Genomic DNA, 19217 nt, shown 5'->3' with positions numbered 1-19217 from the left:
TTAGAGTCTTGCAAAATTATAAGACAAAGCTGTTCTTTGCTGTGTATCAGCAAAGCATATTTTCTACTTTAAAGAAAGGGTAGCTTTGAGAACAAAAAGTGTCATACTGTCTTGTTTTAAAACAGGTGATCAGTACAGCTGTAGGCTGTTACAGCTTTTTAACCTGTTGCTATAAAGTTTTGCAAGATAAGAGCTATAGGGATATAGAGCGAGCTGAAATCCCTGAAATGTCCACCTGTGTTAAACAAAAAGGGAACAGGTATAGATACTTCTAATCTTTAGCAGGCCTTTTTTTGTTGGTTGCGAAAATACTACAGTGATGTTAGTCTTTGTTCATATTGCAGACTTGATGTTTTCTGTGAATTAAAGTATACCAAAGATGTGTTTTTATAAGAATTTTCTCTTTGTTCCTTTCTCTTCCCTCTAGGAGTTTCTGTACATTAGTATTCTGTTTGTGTAGTATCAACAGAATCCCTGGCTATTCCAGTCTCTGGATATTTACATAGTGCTTATTTCTACAAAAAGGCTCAAACAGAATTTGAGTGCAGCAGACTATCACCTGGGGACTCGCTCGCTGCCTCATTTATTTAAGGTGAAGGTTTGCCTAAAGTGAAATCAGGACACTTAGTAATATGTGGCCCTTGAACTTGAGCATGCAGCTTGAGTTTCTGTTCTGTTGCAGGTTTCTTTTATTTTGTTTTTTAAGACTTGCAGGTAGAGGTAAACTTGAAAGATGGCCCAGTGACACAAATATTACTCTTCTGGAGAGAATTTGCTGATAGTACCTATAAGCTGCAGTAGTAGTGGATGGTTCAGTTCATCAGATTATGAAATTCTATATTGGTCACAAAAGAGCATATGGTAATACTTTAACCTAACTTCTCCAGACCATTGGTCTGTTGCAGTCTTCTGCTACTCAGGTTGTGGCTACACATTTAATAGAGATCTTTCTCCAAAGCCTCTTTTCTTGAGGCTTTGGAGAAGGATCTCTATTAAGAAAAGCAGCTGCTTTTTCTTGCTGTGATGTACTGTTACTGCTTGTGTGTTAGTGTAGACATGAAATGAAGAGGGACAGGGAAGTGATGCAGCTAAGCTGTAACCCAGCTTAAGAAAGCAGTTGAAGGTCACTAAGCTGCTGCTGTCTCTGAGATGTCACACAACAAGCAAGGAGATAAAGGTACAGCTTTTTCTGACCAGTTTTGGTTTCAGCAAGATGCATTTTAATTTGCATGTAGTCATCCAGGACATAAAAGTCAATGTCTAAATGAATTATATGGGAAAGAAATCTCACAAAAGCTCTTTTCTAAGGTTTGGTAATATTCCTTAAACTGTTTAGAGCAATTGTTTCTCAGTCTACCAAAGTGGATATAATAACACTGCCAGCTTTGATATTCTAACCTGAAGTGTGCCTTTATCAAAATCAAGATAGGACAAAGGTAGTTCTCAGTGTATGGAGATTTAAATAGAGGGAGAGTGCTTCTTCTGTTTAATCATGAACAAGACTAGTCACTTCTGATATTTCTGATTCGTTACCTGCTCTGATGAGCCAGTGGTAATTGTGGTAGAGAACAGTGAAATCTGCCTTGGAAGTGTTTGAGACAAAGGAGTATTGGACACTTGCATAAATGCGTTGTGTGACTGTAAAAGTTGAGTCAGAAATTTGAAAGGAGAAAAAAGTGCTCTGATGCTAAAGAAAAAAAGCAGATGAAACAGAATGTGAAAGACAAGTTCTTCTGAGGTTACTCAGAAGGAATGACCCTGAGTTACATCACACATTCTCCCTTAAATTTTATGTACTGAGGGACAACTTAACCTAATTCAGACAGCTTGTCCTTCCAGTGACATCTTTGTAATAAGAAAATTTTTTGTTTCAAAGCAATTTAAATTCAGTCCAAATCTCTTAATCCAGACTGTGTCTATTGTAGGAAACTTTAATTGTTCACATGTATTATGCCCTAATATCACCTCTCAAAAGCATGCTGAAATACTTGCTAGCTTTTTTGAAGACGTGGATGGTAATATCTTGCTCCTCAGTTAACTGTACCTAAACATTTGGCTGGTAGGAATAAAAATAAAAAGAAGCTTTTCAGTTTACTGAGGAAAAAAGTGAAATTAAAAGTTTTCATATACAGAAGAAAGTATTAAGATCAAAACTAAGTTAAAAATTATTAGGCTTTTCCAAATTTGGAAAAAAATTTGTGATGTCAAGCTAAGTGGATTCTTTTATGTGCAGTAAAGTCTTGGTGCAAGCCGCAGTTGCTTATAGCTATGAGAGTGACCTGAAAGGTCATTTGCTGCTGAGGAGGCAGTGTTCTGTTCCCCATGTCAGCAGAGGATTGCTTCCCTGCAAAGAACCCTGGGACAAACCTCTTCCAACTACTTGCTTTTTGCCTTACCTAAGGCCAGAACTTTTCATAAATAATGGTCAGTAACAGACTAAAAACACATTCTTTCTCTGAAGGGTAGCTGTAGATCATGCTCTTACTCACTGGCCCTTAACTTACGTTGTTGGAGCCTTTCTGGAATTTTGGCATGGATATTTTCAGCAGTCTAAATTGAAGAATCATTGCATTTAGCAGCCACAGAGCTCTTATGTATGCTGGGGTGTCATTGTTTTAGAAATGCTGCAACCAAAGGAACAGAGGGCTCCACACTTGCTGCCTCCAGTGGGCTCAGGCTGTCTCCTCTCCATCCCAGCCATGAGCTGATGGGCAGGGAAGGTGGAGTTGAAATGCTGTTCTTGTTTTCAAGTGGTTCCCATTGAGTCTGTCCTCCTACATAGGTGAATAACTGTATTCTGACCACACAGGTATTATTAATTTTTTTTTAATCTTATACTTCACCCTTTGAAAAAAATTACTGTGAAGATTTACAGGCCTATTGCTATTTAACAGTCTTTTGGCAAAAGATTTCTTTTGAAAACAGAATAAAGGAAAGGAAGATTAGAGTTATGGATGGCTATATAATCAGAAAAAGCCATAGCTTCCAGGCTCCAGTGATGTCCCTGACTCAGAAAGGCTTTCCATAAATGATTGTATTATCTCCCTTGAAACATTTTCTCTTTAGAGTCTTTGAATTAAAAAATTGTTAATATAAAATCAGTAACTTCTAGTGCATGTGAATTTAATTTAAATTTCACAAATTAATAGTTAGGAATGGGCTTTTTCCTCTTTCCAGCACCAGTGAAGTGTTACCAATTTAATGAAAGAAAGCAATTTTCGTTATACTAATAATCAGAGAATCATATAATGATTTGGATTGGAAGGGATTTAGATCATCTTGTTCCAGCTTCCCTGCCATGGCCAGGAGCACCTTCCACTAGATCAGGTTGTGCTGAGCCCCATCCAGCCTGCCCTTGAACACTTCCTGGGGTATGGCATCCACAGCTTCTCTGGGCTGTTCCAGTGATTCACCATCCTCACAGGAAAGAATTCCTCCTGATATTTAATCTGAATCTGTCCTCTTTCAGCTGAAAACCATTCCCCTTGTTCTATAACAAAATTTATGTTTTAGAAAGACTTTGGAATCTTTAAGTCAGCACTTGAGGCACCCTAATTATCAAGGAAGGATTGCACCTTATGCTTCTTTTAGCAGTTTCACATATTTCTTCCAGGCATCTAAGAATGTTTCCACTCAAATCTAGCATTGCTCTCCAGGTGGGAAATTCAAAGTTTTAAATGGCATTATTTGAATAATTGATCCCATTCAATCATAAGCAAGGATACAGGATTGTTATTAGTGCTTTTTAATAACAATATTGGTATGCAATCTCTAAGTGACATTTTATTTCATTCTAAAGTATTAATTGCAGTAGTAAAGCCCAAATATAGTGAATTGTGCAGCTGTAGTTGCAGTTACCTTGCCTTTTCATTTGCAGAGGTTAAGTGGTCACATCAGAGGCAGTGGGTTTTGGTTTTCTCCCTTCAAATCTGCCTTTTAGGAGCACAGTCTGTTGCCCAGGGCTGCAATTAAAACTTGTGATGGCTTTGTAGCCAGTGCTGTCAGCAGCATTGGGAACTCCAGCTGTTGGGGCTAAACTGCCACTTCATTTCCCATCAGGGTCCCTGTGCAGCCTCCAGGGATTGCAGTGGGGCTTCTTGTAAGTAAATTCCACATGGTGTTTTTAAATTGCTGGTTTTCAAGTTTGAGCATAGCAACTCTACTCAGCATTGAGCCAAGGCTTTTTCTTCTCACATAATTGCTTTTCATCCTGAAACTGGAAGGTTATTACCAGGAGCTGCTAATATGTCTATGTGCAGTTTGATAACAGTAGGTGAAAATAATTCCAGACCACAAGTGCCAGGAAGCACAAGTTACAGGTTTGGTTTTGCTCTCATTCTAAAGGCCTGACTTTGAATATAAATGAGAAATCTGTTTACTGCCTAAACTAAAAAAAGCTACCCATGGTTAGTTCCCTTTCATAGAGAAAAAAGGCAATCACCTCCCACTCAAAAATATACCATAAAGTATTTAGAAAAGCAAAATGTATTTTAAATGATACTTTTTGAGCATGAAGATCTCTTATTCTGGAGCTCCAGCTGCTGAGGAACAAAGCAGTAATGTCTTTAATTATACTTTTCTGTTACAAAAAGACAGTAAAATGTTGTAGTATTTCTTTAATTGCAAATGAAGCTGCTGGTAAATATCATTGGGGATGTCTTTTTGTTGAAAGGTAGCTACAAAAAATAATTATTGAAATAATTACAGTAAGTGATAAAAATTACAAAGAAAAACACTTATTTTGAAAAATCCCTTATTTTGAAACTATTTGGATATTCTGAAAACTTATCATAAAACCATTTTACACCATTAAAACCAGATTCTTAGTTCAATTTATTCACAGAGTAAATAACTGCTGATCTGTGATCATTAATACAAATTCATTTGACTTCAGATATTTTTTCTTATTCTAGGAAAAGTTTGTTCTGTTTTGGAATTTCAGTTTAACTCTAAGTACTACTATAATTCTTTACACTTTGGTTTTGCTTTTTTGCTGTTTGGCTTCACTAGAAATAAGGAATATTTTATAGATACATTGCTGAACTCAGCCATTTTTATCAAGGGTACAATGGAACACATATACATAAAAACTAGATTAATGCCATGTTCAAATAGGCAGCTCTCACAGAAACTTTACTCTGACCTGTAAAGTTGCATAATTAGCACCTGATCTTGCTTAAGTTCCACATGTGGCTAACATCTGTATTATGCTGTTTAGCACAGAACCCAGTGGGATTTGAAATTATGAGACTGCCTGTGAAAGTTAAGTGAACCAGCACTTCACGTTCTGCCTCCTGCTCGTGCAGGGGCTCTGCCAGTCCTGTCCTGGCCTTTCACTCCTCATTGCCCTATTGTGCTTCTTTTGTGTCAAGCAGCTAAACTTTCCAAGTCAATTGCACAAATATCAGTTCTTCTGTCCCTCTCTAGATAAACCTTTCCTTGCTTTACCAAATGCCTGGTGTACGCTCTGAGGAGCTTGAGGAAAGAGAGGACAAGCATTTGCGATTGTGCCACAAGAATGATTTGTCAAATGATCATGTGCGCTGTCTAGAGAGATCTGTTGGGTGACCTCTTGCAAGCTGGGTTATGAGAATATAACTGCACCTGCTTTAGGGTTATCAGTGCTGTATTCATTCTTGCAAATTACTTTACAGTGTGGAGGTAATAAACTTCTGCAGTATTATTTACATTTGTTTTGCTGCAGACAGAGCAGTTTTGTTTTCACAACTCTGTGCTGGAAGGTTTGCAAGTTCAGAGCACAGCTCCAGAAACATGGAGCCACCACTCTCTCTAGTTTGATTTACAATCTAATACCGCCATTCACTGTTAATTTCACATGCTCAGAAGTGCTGCTTGGTTCATAATTTTCAGTGTCCCTTTCCTCCCTCTGTCTTCTCATTTTGCTGCTCTTTTAAAGTTTCTAAAATATTCAGCTGGTTTCTGTACTAAAAAGCAATAGTTCGGGACAAAGCAGAAGGGAATGTTGGAAGGGAGCCAGGGATAAAGATTATAGGATCATTTTAGAGTTATTTTTTGACTTTATATACCACGGGGGGAATAGAAGGTACATACTGAAACCTTTTCACACATTCAAATGGCAGACTATATTATTTTTTGCCAGTCCTAAAATAAAATACATTCAACACAATCTCAAATAAATGCTCAGGACACACGGGTTTTATGCTGAAATGGAGTTGGGTTTTAGCTGTACTTACTGTCAATACTAATTGCTTGCATTGCTTGCAATGAACAGATGTTTTTGTGGCAGTAGAAATAGACCTAAAGAACTTCTTGTAAATGCTTGGTAGGTTTTTTTTTTTTCTATTTCTCCCTTAACTTACACAATCAGTTGGAGCAAAAATCTTTTTGGAAAGACTGGCGGGGAGGTATAGAAATGCATGTATCCTCTGTGCAGTACTGGAGCACAAAATTTACTGCTTTTTATCAAACCTATTCTTTTTGTAGATTTTTTTTTTCATACCAGTAAAGAGTTGTTTCAGACAATTGTACCTCTTTTAAGAGGTCTTTTAAGCAGTTGCAAGTGTTGTCCTGTTGGCTGTCTAAGGTGGCTTCTCAGTTCTATTAAAACTTAAATCCCAAAGCACTTGCTAGTTGAAAAACAAGAATTAAAGTTTATTCACAGCTCCTTTTTGTTTTTAAATATGTAGCTTGCATTACTGTGTATGTAGTTGTTACTTCCAAAAAATGTATTGTGATAGTTCTCTGTCATATCCATAAAGCTGTATCAAAACATTTCCTTAACTTTAGGAAAAATTGAAGTTGCTCATCGCAGTTTATTTTTTTGGTGTTTTTCTTGCAGTCTTAATTCATTTTGAATGTGTAAACTCAACTTCTGGAGTAAAAACATTTTCAGCTGATCTGGCTGGTTAGTACTACAGAAGGCTTTGACTTCCCTTTTAGCAAAGCTTCATGTACTTTTCAGCTCTTAATTGGAGAATGAGACTAAAAATCTCATTGCTCTTTGGTCTTAATACTTTGCATGAGTGTATGCTCTGCTCCTCCTAAATGACAAATAAAATAGCTTTGTCCCATGAGGACTTTTACTGGCTTTTATAATTGAGTGTTTAAGAGTTGCCAGGCTTTTGATTCTCTTGCTGAATTAAACAACTTCATCATTTTCAAGGGATGAATAATTTTTCTTTTTCAATGTTAATCATTGTTGCTGGGTTATAAAAGTCTATTTCAAAGGTAGCTGCTATGGGTACTAAAGCAGTAACCATCCCTTCACTGTATCTTACCAGTAAGATTTGGAATTAGCTGGCATTTTCTTCTGAAGTGTTATATGTTCCATTTATATTAATCGTATAAAATCCAATCACATAAGCTGAAGCTGTAGTTGGTTCTTCATACATCTGTGTCTGTCATGTTCTGAATCAGATTAAAAGTTTCCTCTGTTCCTTGAACTTTCTTATTTATTCAAAATTCAGGTGTGTGTGTGTGTATATATATATATATATATATATTCAGGTATAGATAGATAGTTGGTGTTTAGATACTAATGAAGTTTTTTTGCGTATTATCTTGTTCAAGTGTCATGGCCTGAAATCTCACTGCCTCAATGAAAATATTGTTTGGTTTCCATTTCTTTTGAGAATTGTGGAAGATAGTGATGTAGCACTTATATTTTTCAGCACACTTGCAATTTAGCCAATAATTAAGCAGGAATTCATGGTTTGGGTGCCTTTCTAGTTAGATTCTTGTAGGGACTATCCCACATCATTTTCATATGCAATGATTTTTTTAAATTTGATGTATTTCTGTGATTTATACATGCATTTTATGTGGCCTTTCAGAGAAATGGCATATATTTGTGTACAACTAAATCTAGTAATTCTAATATTAAATGGCATTTCAGACTTCAAACAAATAATGTTATCATTGTAGAGGATGAAAGAAAAACAGATATGGCAATAACCAGACTGCTAGTCTGTCAAAACTGTTCACACAAAGTGTATTTTAAAATACTATCAAACTTCAGTTTGAGAGAGGCATCTGTAATACTGAATATCTATTAGCCTAACTTTATCCTTTGAAAACCTTAACATATTTTGTAGTGAGAACATAGTTTTAAACATGAGACTTTCTGGAAAAGTATTGCTTTTGGAATGAAGGACTGTAATTTTAAATGTTAAAGGCTTGCAGGAAAGGAGTTGTTAGAGCTGTGGATATGTGCTGTCAATTACTGGCCATGTCAGCTACGTGGAGTGTCTTCTACCAAATCTGTACAGGCAGGCTCTTCCTGACATCCCATGCCAAGCTGTAACACTGGAAACACTTGAGACTTTCACTGTGTTCTGTACATACAGAAAAATCCCCATTCTATGTACTTCACATTCTTCTCCTTGGTTCACCATTCCCTTACCTCTAGCAGTGCTTTCAGTCTCCATGACCTTTAATTGCATTCCATGATTCTTATTTGCCATTCATACGACAACTTCTGGTCACAGGAAAAATAGTTTTGGACTAATACTATTGGATTTGACCCAGCAATTCCTACAGGTTATACCTGAAACTGCCATCTGGATTTAGATGTGCTGAACTGGTTTGCAGTTGCTTTTAATGAACTAAACAAAGAAATTAAAGGTCCATTTATGAATGACCAAATATAAATTACTTTCTTACAGCTTTCTTTTAACTTTTGGGATTAAAAGCAGCAAATAAACAGCGTGAAAATTTTTTGTCCATTTTCATATGCAGATATTTTTCTTCTTGATAAAGCTGGTGTGGATTAGTGAGAACAAAGAGTAGTAGTGAAGCATAATTTATGTTGAGATAAGATACTTCTAGGAAAAATTCTTAAATATCAGTAGAGAAATGCTCACACATGGCTTATTTCCATGTCTTCTGCCAGTCACAAAAATTGAGAGACTGGGGAAATCCTCACCTATATTTTTTTATGTTTTCATCTCTTTCTGAAGGTTGAATGCTAACTCAAAGGGATTCTAATCTTTTGAAGCTCTTCAGGGTGGCTCATGAGTATGATTTGCTTTTAGTGATGGTTTAAGCAGATCCAGACCTGTCACAGCAAATTCATATGTTTTTAGCAGATTATCAGATTCTATGGTAACTTTTCAAAAGTAAAAGTCAATTATTTAACAAAATATGTAAGCCTTTTGATAGATTTGTCCTCATTAATTAGCACAATCGGGCAGTTGGGTTAAAATGGGGTTTGTACATTCTGTTTCATTCATACTGTATTATTTAGAAATTTACTTCTTTACCATTATAGATGTGTCAAGGGATACCTGTAAATATAAGAATTCTTACTAAAGATTTTAATATGCCTTGCCCAAGTGATTCCATATGTTATAATAATATGAACTATATCTAGTAGAAAGTATGCATCAGTTTGCTACGATAGCATAAATCATCTATCCCTTTAATTTCAGAAGACAGCACTCTTTTTATAATAGTTTCTTGTGTGACTATCATGTATGTGAGTATATGTATATCTACCTTAAGCTAAGCATAGAATAAATACACTTTATTGGAATAAAATGTTGCTGGAGTTGTTACAGAAACTGTGTTCAAGACATTGGGGTTTAATTTAAATTTTGACAGAGAAGGCCAAGGAAACTTGAAGCATATTCTTAATGATGGCTTAAGAATGATGCAATTATTATAAAAGATTAATACAGAGTAGTCTGCTGGAAGATAAACTGACTCCTCCACTCTTTGGCAGGTGGATGACATCTTAGGAGAAGGCAGTGATGAAAGTGATACTGAAAAAAAAAAGCCAGAAGAGGAAGGTGAAAAACCTCAGACTAGTGCAACAGAGACTCTAGGAAGGAAAGCAGATCAGAGACCTGGATCATCATCATCATCATCAAGTGAAAGAAGTTTAACAGGCAGTGTGCCCAGGTATGAATTTTTCAAATGTAAGAAGTGTTCATGATGTTTCATTGTGTTTTGTGCTATTCAGCATGCTTCTTCCAATCCGGTATTTGCCATCTGATGGTAAACTTTTTCTTGTAAGTCTGTGAAGTTGTCATGCTTGTCTCTGCAATGTTTTGGGATTTATTTAAGGAAGTGGTCTTAGTAAATGTCTTACTGAGAACCAGGGTATCACCTGTTCAGAAAGAACTGAAGGCAACTGAACTGCACTTCTTTTTAAGTTGTCTCAGTCCTGTGTCAGATATAGGCCCGTGTCCTCTGCAGTGTTACTTTAAGTAAAATAAAGCATGGTTTGTAAAGCTATGCTTTTTTTGTCCTGACTTTTTGAGATAATTTTATGTTGGTCATTGATAACAATGAGGTTGTTAGGATGCTTTTCTACTTAGAAATTTAAACTTGCTAGTCTCTTCTTCAAAATTGATATTAGTGTCCTAGCAGTGACTGTTGGATAATGACTATCAACCAAGTTGCTAGTATACTAGAACTTAATAAATTAAGTGCTTATGTTAAATACGTTAATGAATGGTTCTCAATTTGCAGCCTGTTAATACTTTTTTAAGCTTAACAATTAAAAGCAAGCAATATAAGATTTTAATTTAGAATTGCAGGGGTTATCGCCTTGTACTATAGGGTGCTGAAAGTGAAAACATGACTCAGATGTTTGTTGTAGTTCCTTTCTGCTCTCTAACCAAACTCAATTCCTAGCCATAAGACTTTAAGCTCTAACACTTTTTCCTTAATGAGGATAATAGAAGTAGTAGGTCTTAAGCAACTGACTTACATTATTTTAACTTTTCTTAGCTTTGTTGTAGCACACAAGGAAGGTATGAGAGAAACTGCAAAAACTGCCACAGAATGTATATAAATGTATATATAAATGTTGATGGATAGATTTTGATTGGGGTAGTAATGTTGCTGTATGTTGGCTTTATTGTAGAAAGAGCTACAGGAGAAGCTTGCGTGGCCTTTTAGTTTTTCATGGGTATTTCTAATCATTGAACTTCTTTAGAAAAAAGTCTGCAAATTATGAGAATTTGAATGGATAGAAGAAAAATTTTCTCCCAAATGAAGTTTGAAAGAGGAAAGACAAGCAAATGATGAATGTTTTAGAACACAGTTTGAAGCAGCAAGGCATGTCACTGTTAAGTCATCCTAATCCTGTGATGTGTCCTTGTGTGGAAGATGTACCAGTTTTTGGAAACCAAAAAGGAAGAAAGAGTCACATTAAGGAATATTGCTAAATAACTCTTCCCCAAGTATGGTGTAAAAAGATAGAGCAGGTGCATTTGTAATTAAGTTTCATTCCATATACAGAGAGGTTTTTAAAAAAGCTTGGCAATACTTCTTCACTCAGAAACTATATAGACATTGTAGTGTTCTTGCTGGGATAAAGTCTTTGAGCAGCTTCTTAAGTAACTTTTCTATTCTCTCCACCTCTTAAGAGTTTTCTTGTCAGTTTGCTAAATTGTATTCAGTATTGAGCTTGATAGGCATGCTGGAAAACATACTCACAAAGTGCTGGTTCAGATGCTGACCCAGTGTCTACTAGGCAGGAAATTCTGCTTGATAAGAAAGGAGCCCGTCATTCCAATTACATTTTAAGTTTGAAGCTTTATATTGATGTTTTCATGTTCAGTAAGTGTTTTATGTGCTAAAAAGGTACTGTATAAGAGGGGAAATGCAAGAACAGTCTCTGAAAAACAGAAGATGAACAAGAAACAGTCCCCATATGATCCAGTACTCCTATGATCTGGCTCAGCTCATTCCTATTAAAGATGAGGCCTACAGAGACTATAGGTTTTGCTGCTCCTCTACACTTTTCCAGTAGTTACTGACACTGGAGCCATAGCACTTAAAAAAAGCTAGCATTTACATTTAATGTTAGTCTTCAGTCTTGAAACTTACAGAGTACCATGATCATTCTCTGATTGGTCCCACTTCTGAAATTCTCAAGCATGGAGGAAAAAAAATAATCTTTGAGAAAACTGATAGCTCCTACTGGAGGGGAAATGCAGCCTTTCTCCTGGATCCCTTGCTAATTCATAATCAAGGAAAACTGAGCTCAGAGCCTCAGAAATCTCACAACTCTCTTTTCTGTGCCCATTTACTAGAATTTTAAAAGGAACACTCATATTTTGATTCCTAAGTGTTTTCTTTCAAATATAATAGTACTTCCTTACAACAGCCACTCTTCTAGAAGACAGAAATTATAGTTTTCCTTTCTTTCTTACTGACAGAAAAGACTGCTGCAAACTCCTGTGCAAAATTTTTTTGGTGGCATCTTTTATCCCAGTTGAATGAATATATTCATTGTCACTGTAACTTTATTCCAGTTCCCAGACTTGAGACATTCTGCTTTGAGAATCTTGGGACCTAAGTTTTTTTACAGCTCAGTGCTTCCCAAGCTGTCAGACTCAGATTTGTTATAGTCTGGGATATTTTTCATAAACAATTTCAGTGGCAAACCATTCAAAACATATTAAGGAACTATCTGGTATGTGGTCAAAGTGTTCTTGAAAGTACCCTTAATAGCCAGCAGCACATCTTAAATATGGCTGATAAAATGATTGTAGAAATTCAACCATTTTGCCGAAGAATGATGGTTCCTCCGTTTTGTTACCCAGGCAGTTAATTGCATTGTTTCACTAGTAAAGTTGTAATGTTATTACACTGAACAGTCTTCCAAAACTCCTTTCTACATGATGGGAGTGTGCTGTTGATTTTTACAGTATAGAAAAACGGTAAGGTCTGAATTTATTGGTGATTTGAAGTCATCATTTCCTGCCTCCTGGATCATTTGTTGCATTAGCATAGCTCACTTAATCATCAGACAATCTGTTAAAGAGCTTCTGTGTAAGGTCACCCTAGAAAAAAATACATGTTGTGAAGATAATTTTAAGAACTAAATCTTTCATTATCTCCTTTCTCTTAGAATAGATTTTATTTAAGGGGACACTCAGTGATATCTAACTGCAAAAGGAAAGGGGATCAAAATTTCTGTATGTGGTCAGTGCTTGGATGTTCAAGAAAACATTTAACCTTAAATCTGGAATGAGCAAATCCTAAAGTAAACAATTGCTTATGTTTGTAGGTAATTGGAAAGTGTTGTTTGTCTGAAGAAAATTCACATTCATTTTGCTCTTACTGGTAGAGCTTCTCCCACATAATGGTTTCACACTTGTAATCTGAATTCTGTGGCGTGTCAGTATTCTAAACTACTTACATTTTTGGAGCCATTAGAGTTTTCCATGCATAATAGTGAGGTCCTTCTGAAAAATCTCTTGTTCAGACTCCCTCAGTAAGAACCAGAGTTCATTATTGGAATTGGCCAGAACTAGAGGATCAGTTCAGTTCTAAAACTGCACTGTGGTTTTGGCTGTGGGCCTGTCGTGTCAGTGGCCATGGGATTACGAAGGAACATGTCTCATTTTAAAGACTGTTCCCTCGAAGCTTATTCTTTCTATCTTTGTGTTGCAGAGGCAGCACTTCAGTTAAGTGTTGGTGAATGAGGTTGAATCTTGGAGCTTGTTCAGGGGGATTAAGATCTCTGCATAGAATTAAGATTGCTGGAAGACTACAGAAAGCAAATACGGCCCGTTTATTGATTTAGGGAATGAGATAAATGAATCCCAAATCAATCAAAGTATGTTTGATAGGAGCAGCAGCTCATTGTTGTTCCTTGATGTAATTTGGTAAATAAATGGAGTTTTCCTACTTGAGTGTATTCCATGCATTTTAACGAGCATCTCACTAGATTTTAGAGAGATCCATGTCTCCTTAATAAAGCAGGAAAGCCACTCAGCCTTTAAAGAGAATGTATAATCATTAGGTAGGGGAAAAAAGCCAGCCCTAAACTCTGCAAAGAGATCCTTGACAGGCAACCACCTCCTCTCCCAGTTGTGGGAAAGACTGATTTGCTTTAAGAATTTGCAGTGATAGGTGGCATTTTTCAATTGGAAGGTGCTTCCCTGGAAATGCTTCTCTTAAGGTGAAGCAAGTTAAGGAAGTTCAATGTGAAAAATGCATATTTTATGATTGGCTTTTTGCAAATATTAAAACGAATATTATATGTGTTGTGTTAGAAAGTAATGCTGGATTAATTTTCTTAAGTAGTGTGTTAAATATAGTTTTAGGTTATAACAAAATGTTAAAATAGAAACTATGCTATGTAAGATACTTTTTCTAAGAAAGAACTTGCAGTGAGATAGTAGCCACAGGACACCTAAATCTTTCAGAGAAAGAGAATTTATTGCTCCCTTATCAGAAGAAACAAACTTCTTCCTGTGCCTCAAAGGCACTGTTAGGATTCAGAAGAAGAAGCTATGACCAGACAGAATCCTGTGTTGGAATGCAATTCATGCATCATGTATGAGGTGTATGAATATGCAACAGGTTTTTGTTTTAAGGGTTAATCCTTTGGTAACGAAGGTCCTTTTTCAGGCTTGTGCTGCCCAGAAAAAGGTACCCGGACGTCCATAACTCTTTGTTTCTATTGTCTCATATTGTCCTAATCCAAATTGTCCAAATTATTATTACTCTAATTGTATTACTATTTTTATAACTATTTTATTACTATTAAACTTTTAAAATTTTAAAAGCAAGTGATTGGCCTTTTTCACATTCAGCATAGATTATGTGATGGCTCCAATTTTATAGATTATTATTCTTAGAAAGTTTCAAATTTTGTTTGAGTATTTCACAGAAAACAGCCAGAATTTGTCTCCCACAAATAATTTCCTGTAAGTTCAGCATTCTAAAATTAAACATCTAGGAGAAGAAAGCATCCGTCAGGTAATAAGACAATGTGATGAATATTTTTATACATCACCAAATTCTGACTGATTTTTGCAAGGTTGTTACAGGTACTTTTTTCTTGGGTTTAAAACTTAACTTATATGGGTAATGCAGCACCTGGATTGGCCAGCATGTTCCAAGTCTGTACAGTACTCTTGTAAATAAATGGCTTTTCAGAGGGATGTTTTGAGGCGTTAGGAGCTGAAACTTTCACCAACTTCATTTTTCCCAAAACTATTGTTTGCATTCAACCTCCAAAGTAGAAATTTTTCTTGATTCCTTTTGGTACACTTTTTTCCCTTGGCATAACAATTGTTCTCATAGTTACTGCAAGCTGAGAGTATGTTTAAATGACTGAATTCCCTTATGTTTCTAACAGTTTGGAAGTAAACAGACTCTTTGATGCAGTCCACATAAGCAATTAAAAAATTACTGCAGTTTCAGTGAGGTTTTTTTTCCAAGAAGCAATGGTGAAACACTCCGGAGTAATCCAGGATCAGCTTCTAAAGAGAAGTGCTTCTGTTGGCAGCACATCTTGCTGTTTTCACATGAGCCAGCTGTTCTACAAAATTTTAATGTCATTCCTGTTTGGAAGTGATTTTGAAGAAGACTCTAAAATGGAAGAGGATTCTGGGCATGCAAAGCATAATTTGCTTCTGTACTTATATACTAAAAATAAGTTTTCATATAGGATTGTTTTTATTTGAAAAATCTCTTGTTGCCCAAAATTTCCACATGAGAAAAATAATACTGAAGTAATAACAGCTTTTTGAAGCTATTTTAATTAACTTTTTTTTTTTCCTCCAAAGGTAGGGGGTTTTTTTCAAGTGTGTGTAGTCCTAAGTACTCTACCTTCTGCTACATTAAATCAACGTGCTTTCAGTTTGCCAGCTAGAAACTTGTAGGTCCAGGTTCTGGAGGATTGAATAAATGAAAGCAAGTGCTGAATCTCAGTTGAGATTGTTGTATCAAGGGTGTGCCTTTTTCAGGCCCTCTTGAAAATTGTCCACATGTCCTGAAAACCAGGAGTCCTTCAGCTGTAATCTTTGTCTGATAGGGTTAAGATCTGATTAGTGGCCACCTCCAAAGCTTCATTAGGGCTGCTTTAGGCAACTGAGGTGCTTCCCATCCCCTTTAAGCCACATTCTTTGGGTTATTAAGACATTGGTTTTTTGACAGTTGGTACTTTTGTTTTCCGTGTTCTGTTTAGGTTGATTCTCAGTGGATTTTGTCTGTCTCACATATTTGTGGTAAAATTGACCTTTCCTAATTTGTATTTATGATCCAGTCATTCTATCCCCTCCTGTTCTCGGAGAAGAAGTAGTTTGGAGATAGGTTGTTTTGCTGACTTGAACTTTCTGCGTCTGTTAAGTTAAATCCCATCCTTTGGTTCTTACCTTTGTTACAAAGCACAAAAGATGGTTTTAAGAGCAAGCTGTGCCCAGGATGTTTGTGCTTGAAAAGCGTAGTTACAGACCATGCTTTGTTTCATCTCAGTTGCTTTTCTTCATGAAAAGTAAATTTGATTGAAGTGGTGTCCAAGTTCTTAAATGGTTCCTTCCCTATAGCAATCTTTTTCATAAACCTTCAGTAAATACTGGGGAGTTATTCTGAGTGTGTCTTTACTCATTGATCTGTGGAGCTTTAGCTGAAACCTGAAAATTAAGGGTTTTTTAAATCAGAAAAGTTCAACAGTATTAGAATGTAATTGCAGATATCTAGAGAAGTCACTGACAAATTCAACTGTTCCAATATCATATTGGTTACATCTTATAATTACCAGTGGAAAATTTAAAAATGCAGTAGGAGGAATTGGGAACTGGAAATGTTACTATTCAAACTGCGTGCCAACATGTTTTTGTTTATCGCCCCAGTTATTATCTTTAGATCCCTTTTTTTTTTAAAGATGCCAATCATATCACTTGGCTGTAAACACACTTTTAAAAATCATCATTCTTATACTATGGCCTCACAAATATTATATATTATGAGTAGTGCTTAATTTGCAAGTGAAGTAACATAGATTGCTAGGACAGCCTTTCTTTTGAAGGAGTATTTGAAGGCTTTTACAATAGAGAACACAAGCATTCAGATGGCTGTGATAGAGCAAGTCCTGTAACAGTGTCGCTAGAAGACAGAGATTTTTCTTCTCACTAATGAGGTTAAGCATCATTGGGTTTTCTTATAAAATGCTGAGTTACTCTGTAATTAATTTAAAACTATTACAGAATATAGTTTTAAAGCTCTCTGATAAGAGAAACTGCTTGCTTTTTTTCTTCTTATTAGAGCAAGATGAGGGATCCAGCATGACTTCTGCACTGAGGAAGCTGTCAGCTGCAGGCAGTGCATGTCTGTGTGTTTTCTCAGACTGAAGGGCAGGGCAAAGAGTCAAGTTTTTTCCACCATGTGAAATAATTTTTTAAGAGGAAAACTACTTTTTATATCTGCAGCAAGCAGAAGAACTGTGAGGCCTGTTTGTTACTTGTGGCTCAAAAAGCAAGTTACTATGCTGGCCACTTGCTGGTCTTCGGGGTCTCCTCACATGAGAAGTTACCAGCCATTTTATATTCAAGGGCAGAATTGTGGGCAAGTCACTTTGTCAATTGAGGGGAAAGGAGTGCATCCTGTGGAGGGGGAATGCAGAATTCTTTCTTTTTCAGCTTAATGTGCCAGTGTTTCTCCACTGGGGAGATCCCTGCCTTCTAAAACAGCTATGAAACAGTTTATCTGCATCTTAACATTTGCTCTCCAGTGAGGTTTGCCAGACTCACTGAACAGGGTTAACACCGTGAAGGATCCCTAACTCCTTAGGTGCCTTCCAGCTGGTCAGACAGTATTCAGCCTTCAGCTATTTATAGAGTATTGTTCACTTCTGTTTAAAGTCTGCTGTTGTTCTGGAGGTTTTTTCTTCTGTGAGCAGAAAGGAGTACAAGGAACACGCAGCTTTGGTCAAAGTCACAAGGGATTCTCTCTTTAGGTCTATATTTCAGGTCATTTCAGGTTTAAAATATTTTCCATTCTGTTTCAGAGCTGCTGATTGACTTTCCTTAACCTTTCAAGGAATCTTTTTGAATTTAAGATTGAATCATCCAACTCTTATATACACAACATTTGAAATAATGGCATTTGCAAAATGGCAGTAACATTCTACTCGTTTACTGTGTCTGAACTGGATAATATGTCTTTGTTGGATGCATTGCAGGAGTTTGCTCAGATGCATGTTGTTGGATGCTTCTTAAATAGCTTTTCACAAAGGATTCAAAATTCCATTGCCATGAAAAGATTATACAAAATTTGCTCTGCTTCTTAGGAAGTCTTTACTAATGGAAAGGTCTCTGTAGATTTTTCTATGCTAAAAATGTGATTTTTTTCAAGTTTTTTTCCTCAATATTAAGTTTAATTAAATATGCATTCTGCTATCATGAATGTGCTGTAGAATAAGGGCTTGTGTTTTTTCCTCCTTCTCCAAAAGTATAAGGTGTATCTATGGCACGTTAAGCCTGGAAGACAAACTTTAAATCATATGGGAATAACTGGATTGAAAAATGCATGTATGAGAGTTATTTCATGGTTTTGTGGCATTGGTGTCAGGAGAAGGTGAAGATGTAGAGCGATGTTCTACACCCTGGTAAATGCACAGTAGGGTAGAAAGATGCTGGAAGTTACTGGCAGGTAGGTGTGCTCTAAGGAAGATAAATGTGTGGTGCTAATTTCAAGACACTATTTTATTTGATAGTAGAGAGGACAAAAATGTCTGACACCCTTAACTAAATGGATAGTTTAGGGGAATATTACATTTCTGTTTTAAAACAAAGAAAAAATAATTGATTTCTACAAATAAAAGGGTATATGGGAGATCTGTCACAAGAGGGAGCGCTGTTAGAAAGGGAGGTTGGCACTACTTTTTCGAAAAATTGAATGGAATTCTCAAACACAAGTAAAAAAACCCTCTGAGTTGGTGTAAAATGTTTTTCTTCTTCATTTGATATTCTGTGCTATCTGATAAAGTCGACTGTTCCCATGGGGGGTTTTGAGATAAAATCTATATAAATTTGTTTGGTTTTTGATGAGAATTTTTTTTTCATTTATGTCTTAAAACTTCCACATCTGGTCTGTGTGTCCTTTACTTTTAGATTTTGTGTTTAGTTTTCTTCTGTTGCTGTAGTAGAGGAGCTTTTTATTTTATTCTTCGTTGAAATGAATTAGGCTGTATTATCTCATATAGAAAAATTCATATGGACAAGTCTAAAAGCTTATAAATCATATAGTATAGTTAGAACTACTCTGGCTGTTCAGGAAACAATTAGCAAAAGCATAAAATGAATGGATATATTATTTATTTCAGATTTCCTCAGAGGTTAATCAGAGAGGAAACTATAGGATATTTAGTAGCAAATGTTTGAAAGCCGTTGTGACATGGAGTTTCTGTGTACAAAGTAAGCAGTACTCAGCCAAGAAGCAAATGGTAGCAGTGAGGGTGCCTTTGGTACTTGGAGGTTGTATCTCCT

The 19217-nt window shown here is 36.1% G+C and overlaps 1 protein-coding gene across 1 annotated transcript in view; it reads left to right on the top strand.

Annotated features, from left to right (window-relative positions):
• CTDP1 (CTD phosphatase subunit 1) overlaps nt 1-19217 on the top strand; it is a 98937-nt gene that overhangs the window by 57859 nt on the left and 21861 nt on the right. Inside the window, exon 12 of the mRNA XM_059851185.1 lies at nt 9704-9882. Coding sequence (XP_059707168.1) covers nt 9704-9882 — 179 coding nt within the window. The remainder of the gene's footprint in view (nt 1-9703; nt 9883-19217) is intronic.

The sequence above is a fragment of the Haemorhous mexicanus genome, chromosome 1 (assembly GCF_027477595.1).
Source record: "Haemorhous mexicanus isolate bHaeMex1 chromosome 1, bHaeMex1.pri, whole genome shotgun sequence".
Taxonomy (NCBI): Eukaryota; Metazoa; Chordata; class Aves; order Passeriformes; family Fringillidae; genus Haemorhous; species Haemorhous mexicanus.
Note: the sequence above shows the minus strand (reverse complement) of the source record. Positions and strands in the feature narration are given on the sequence as shown.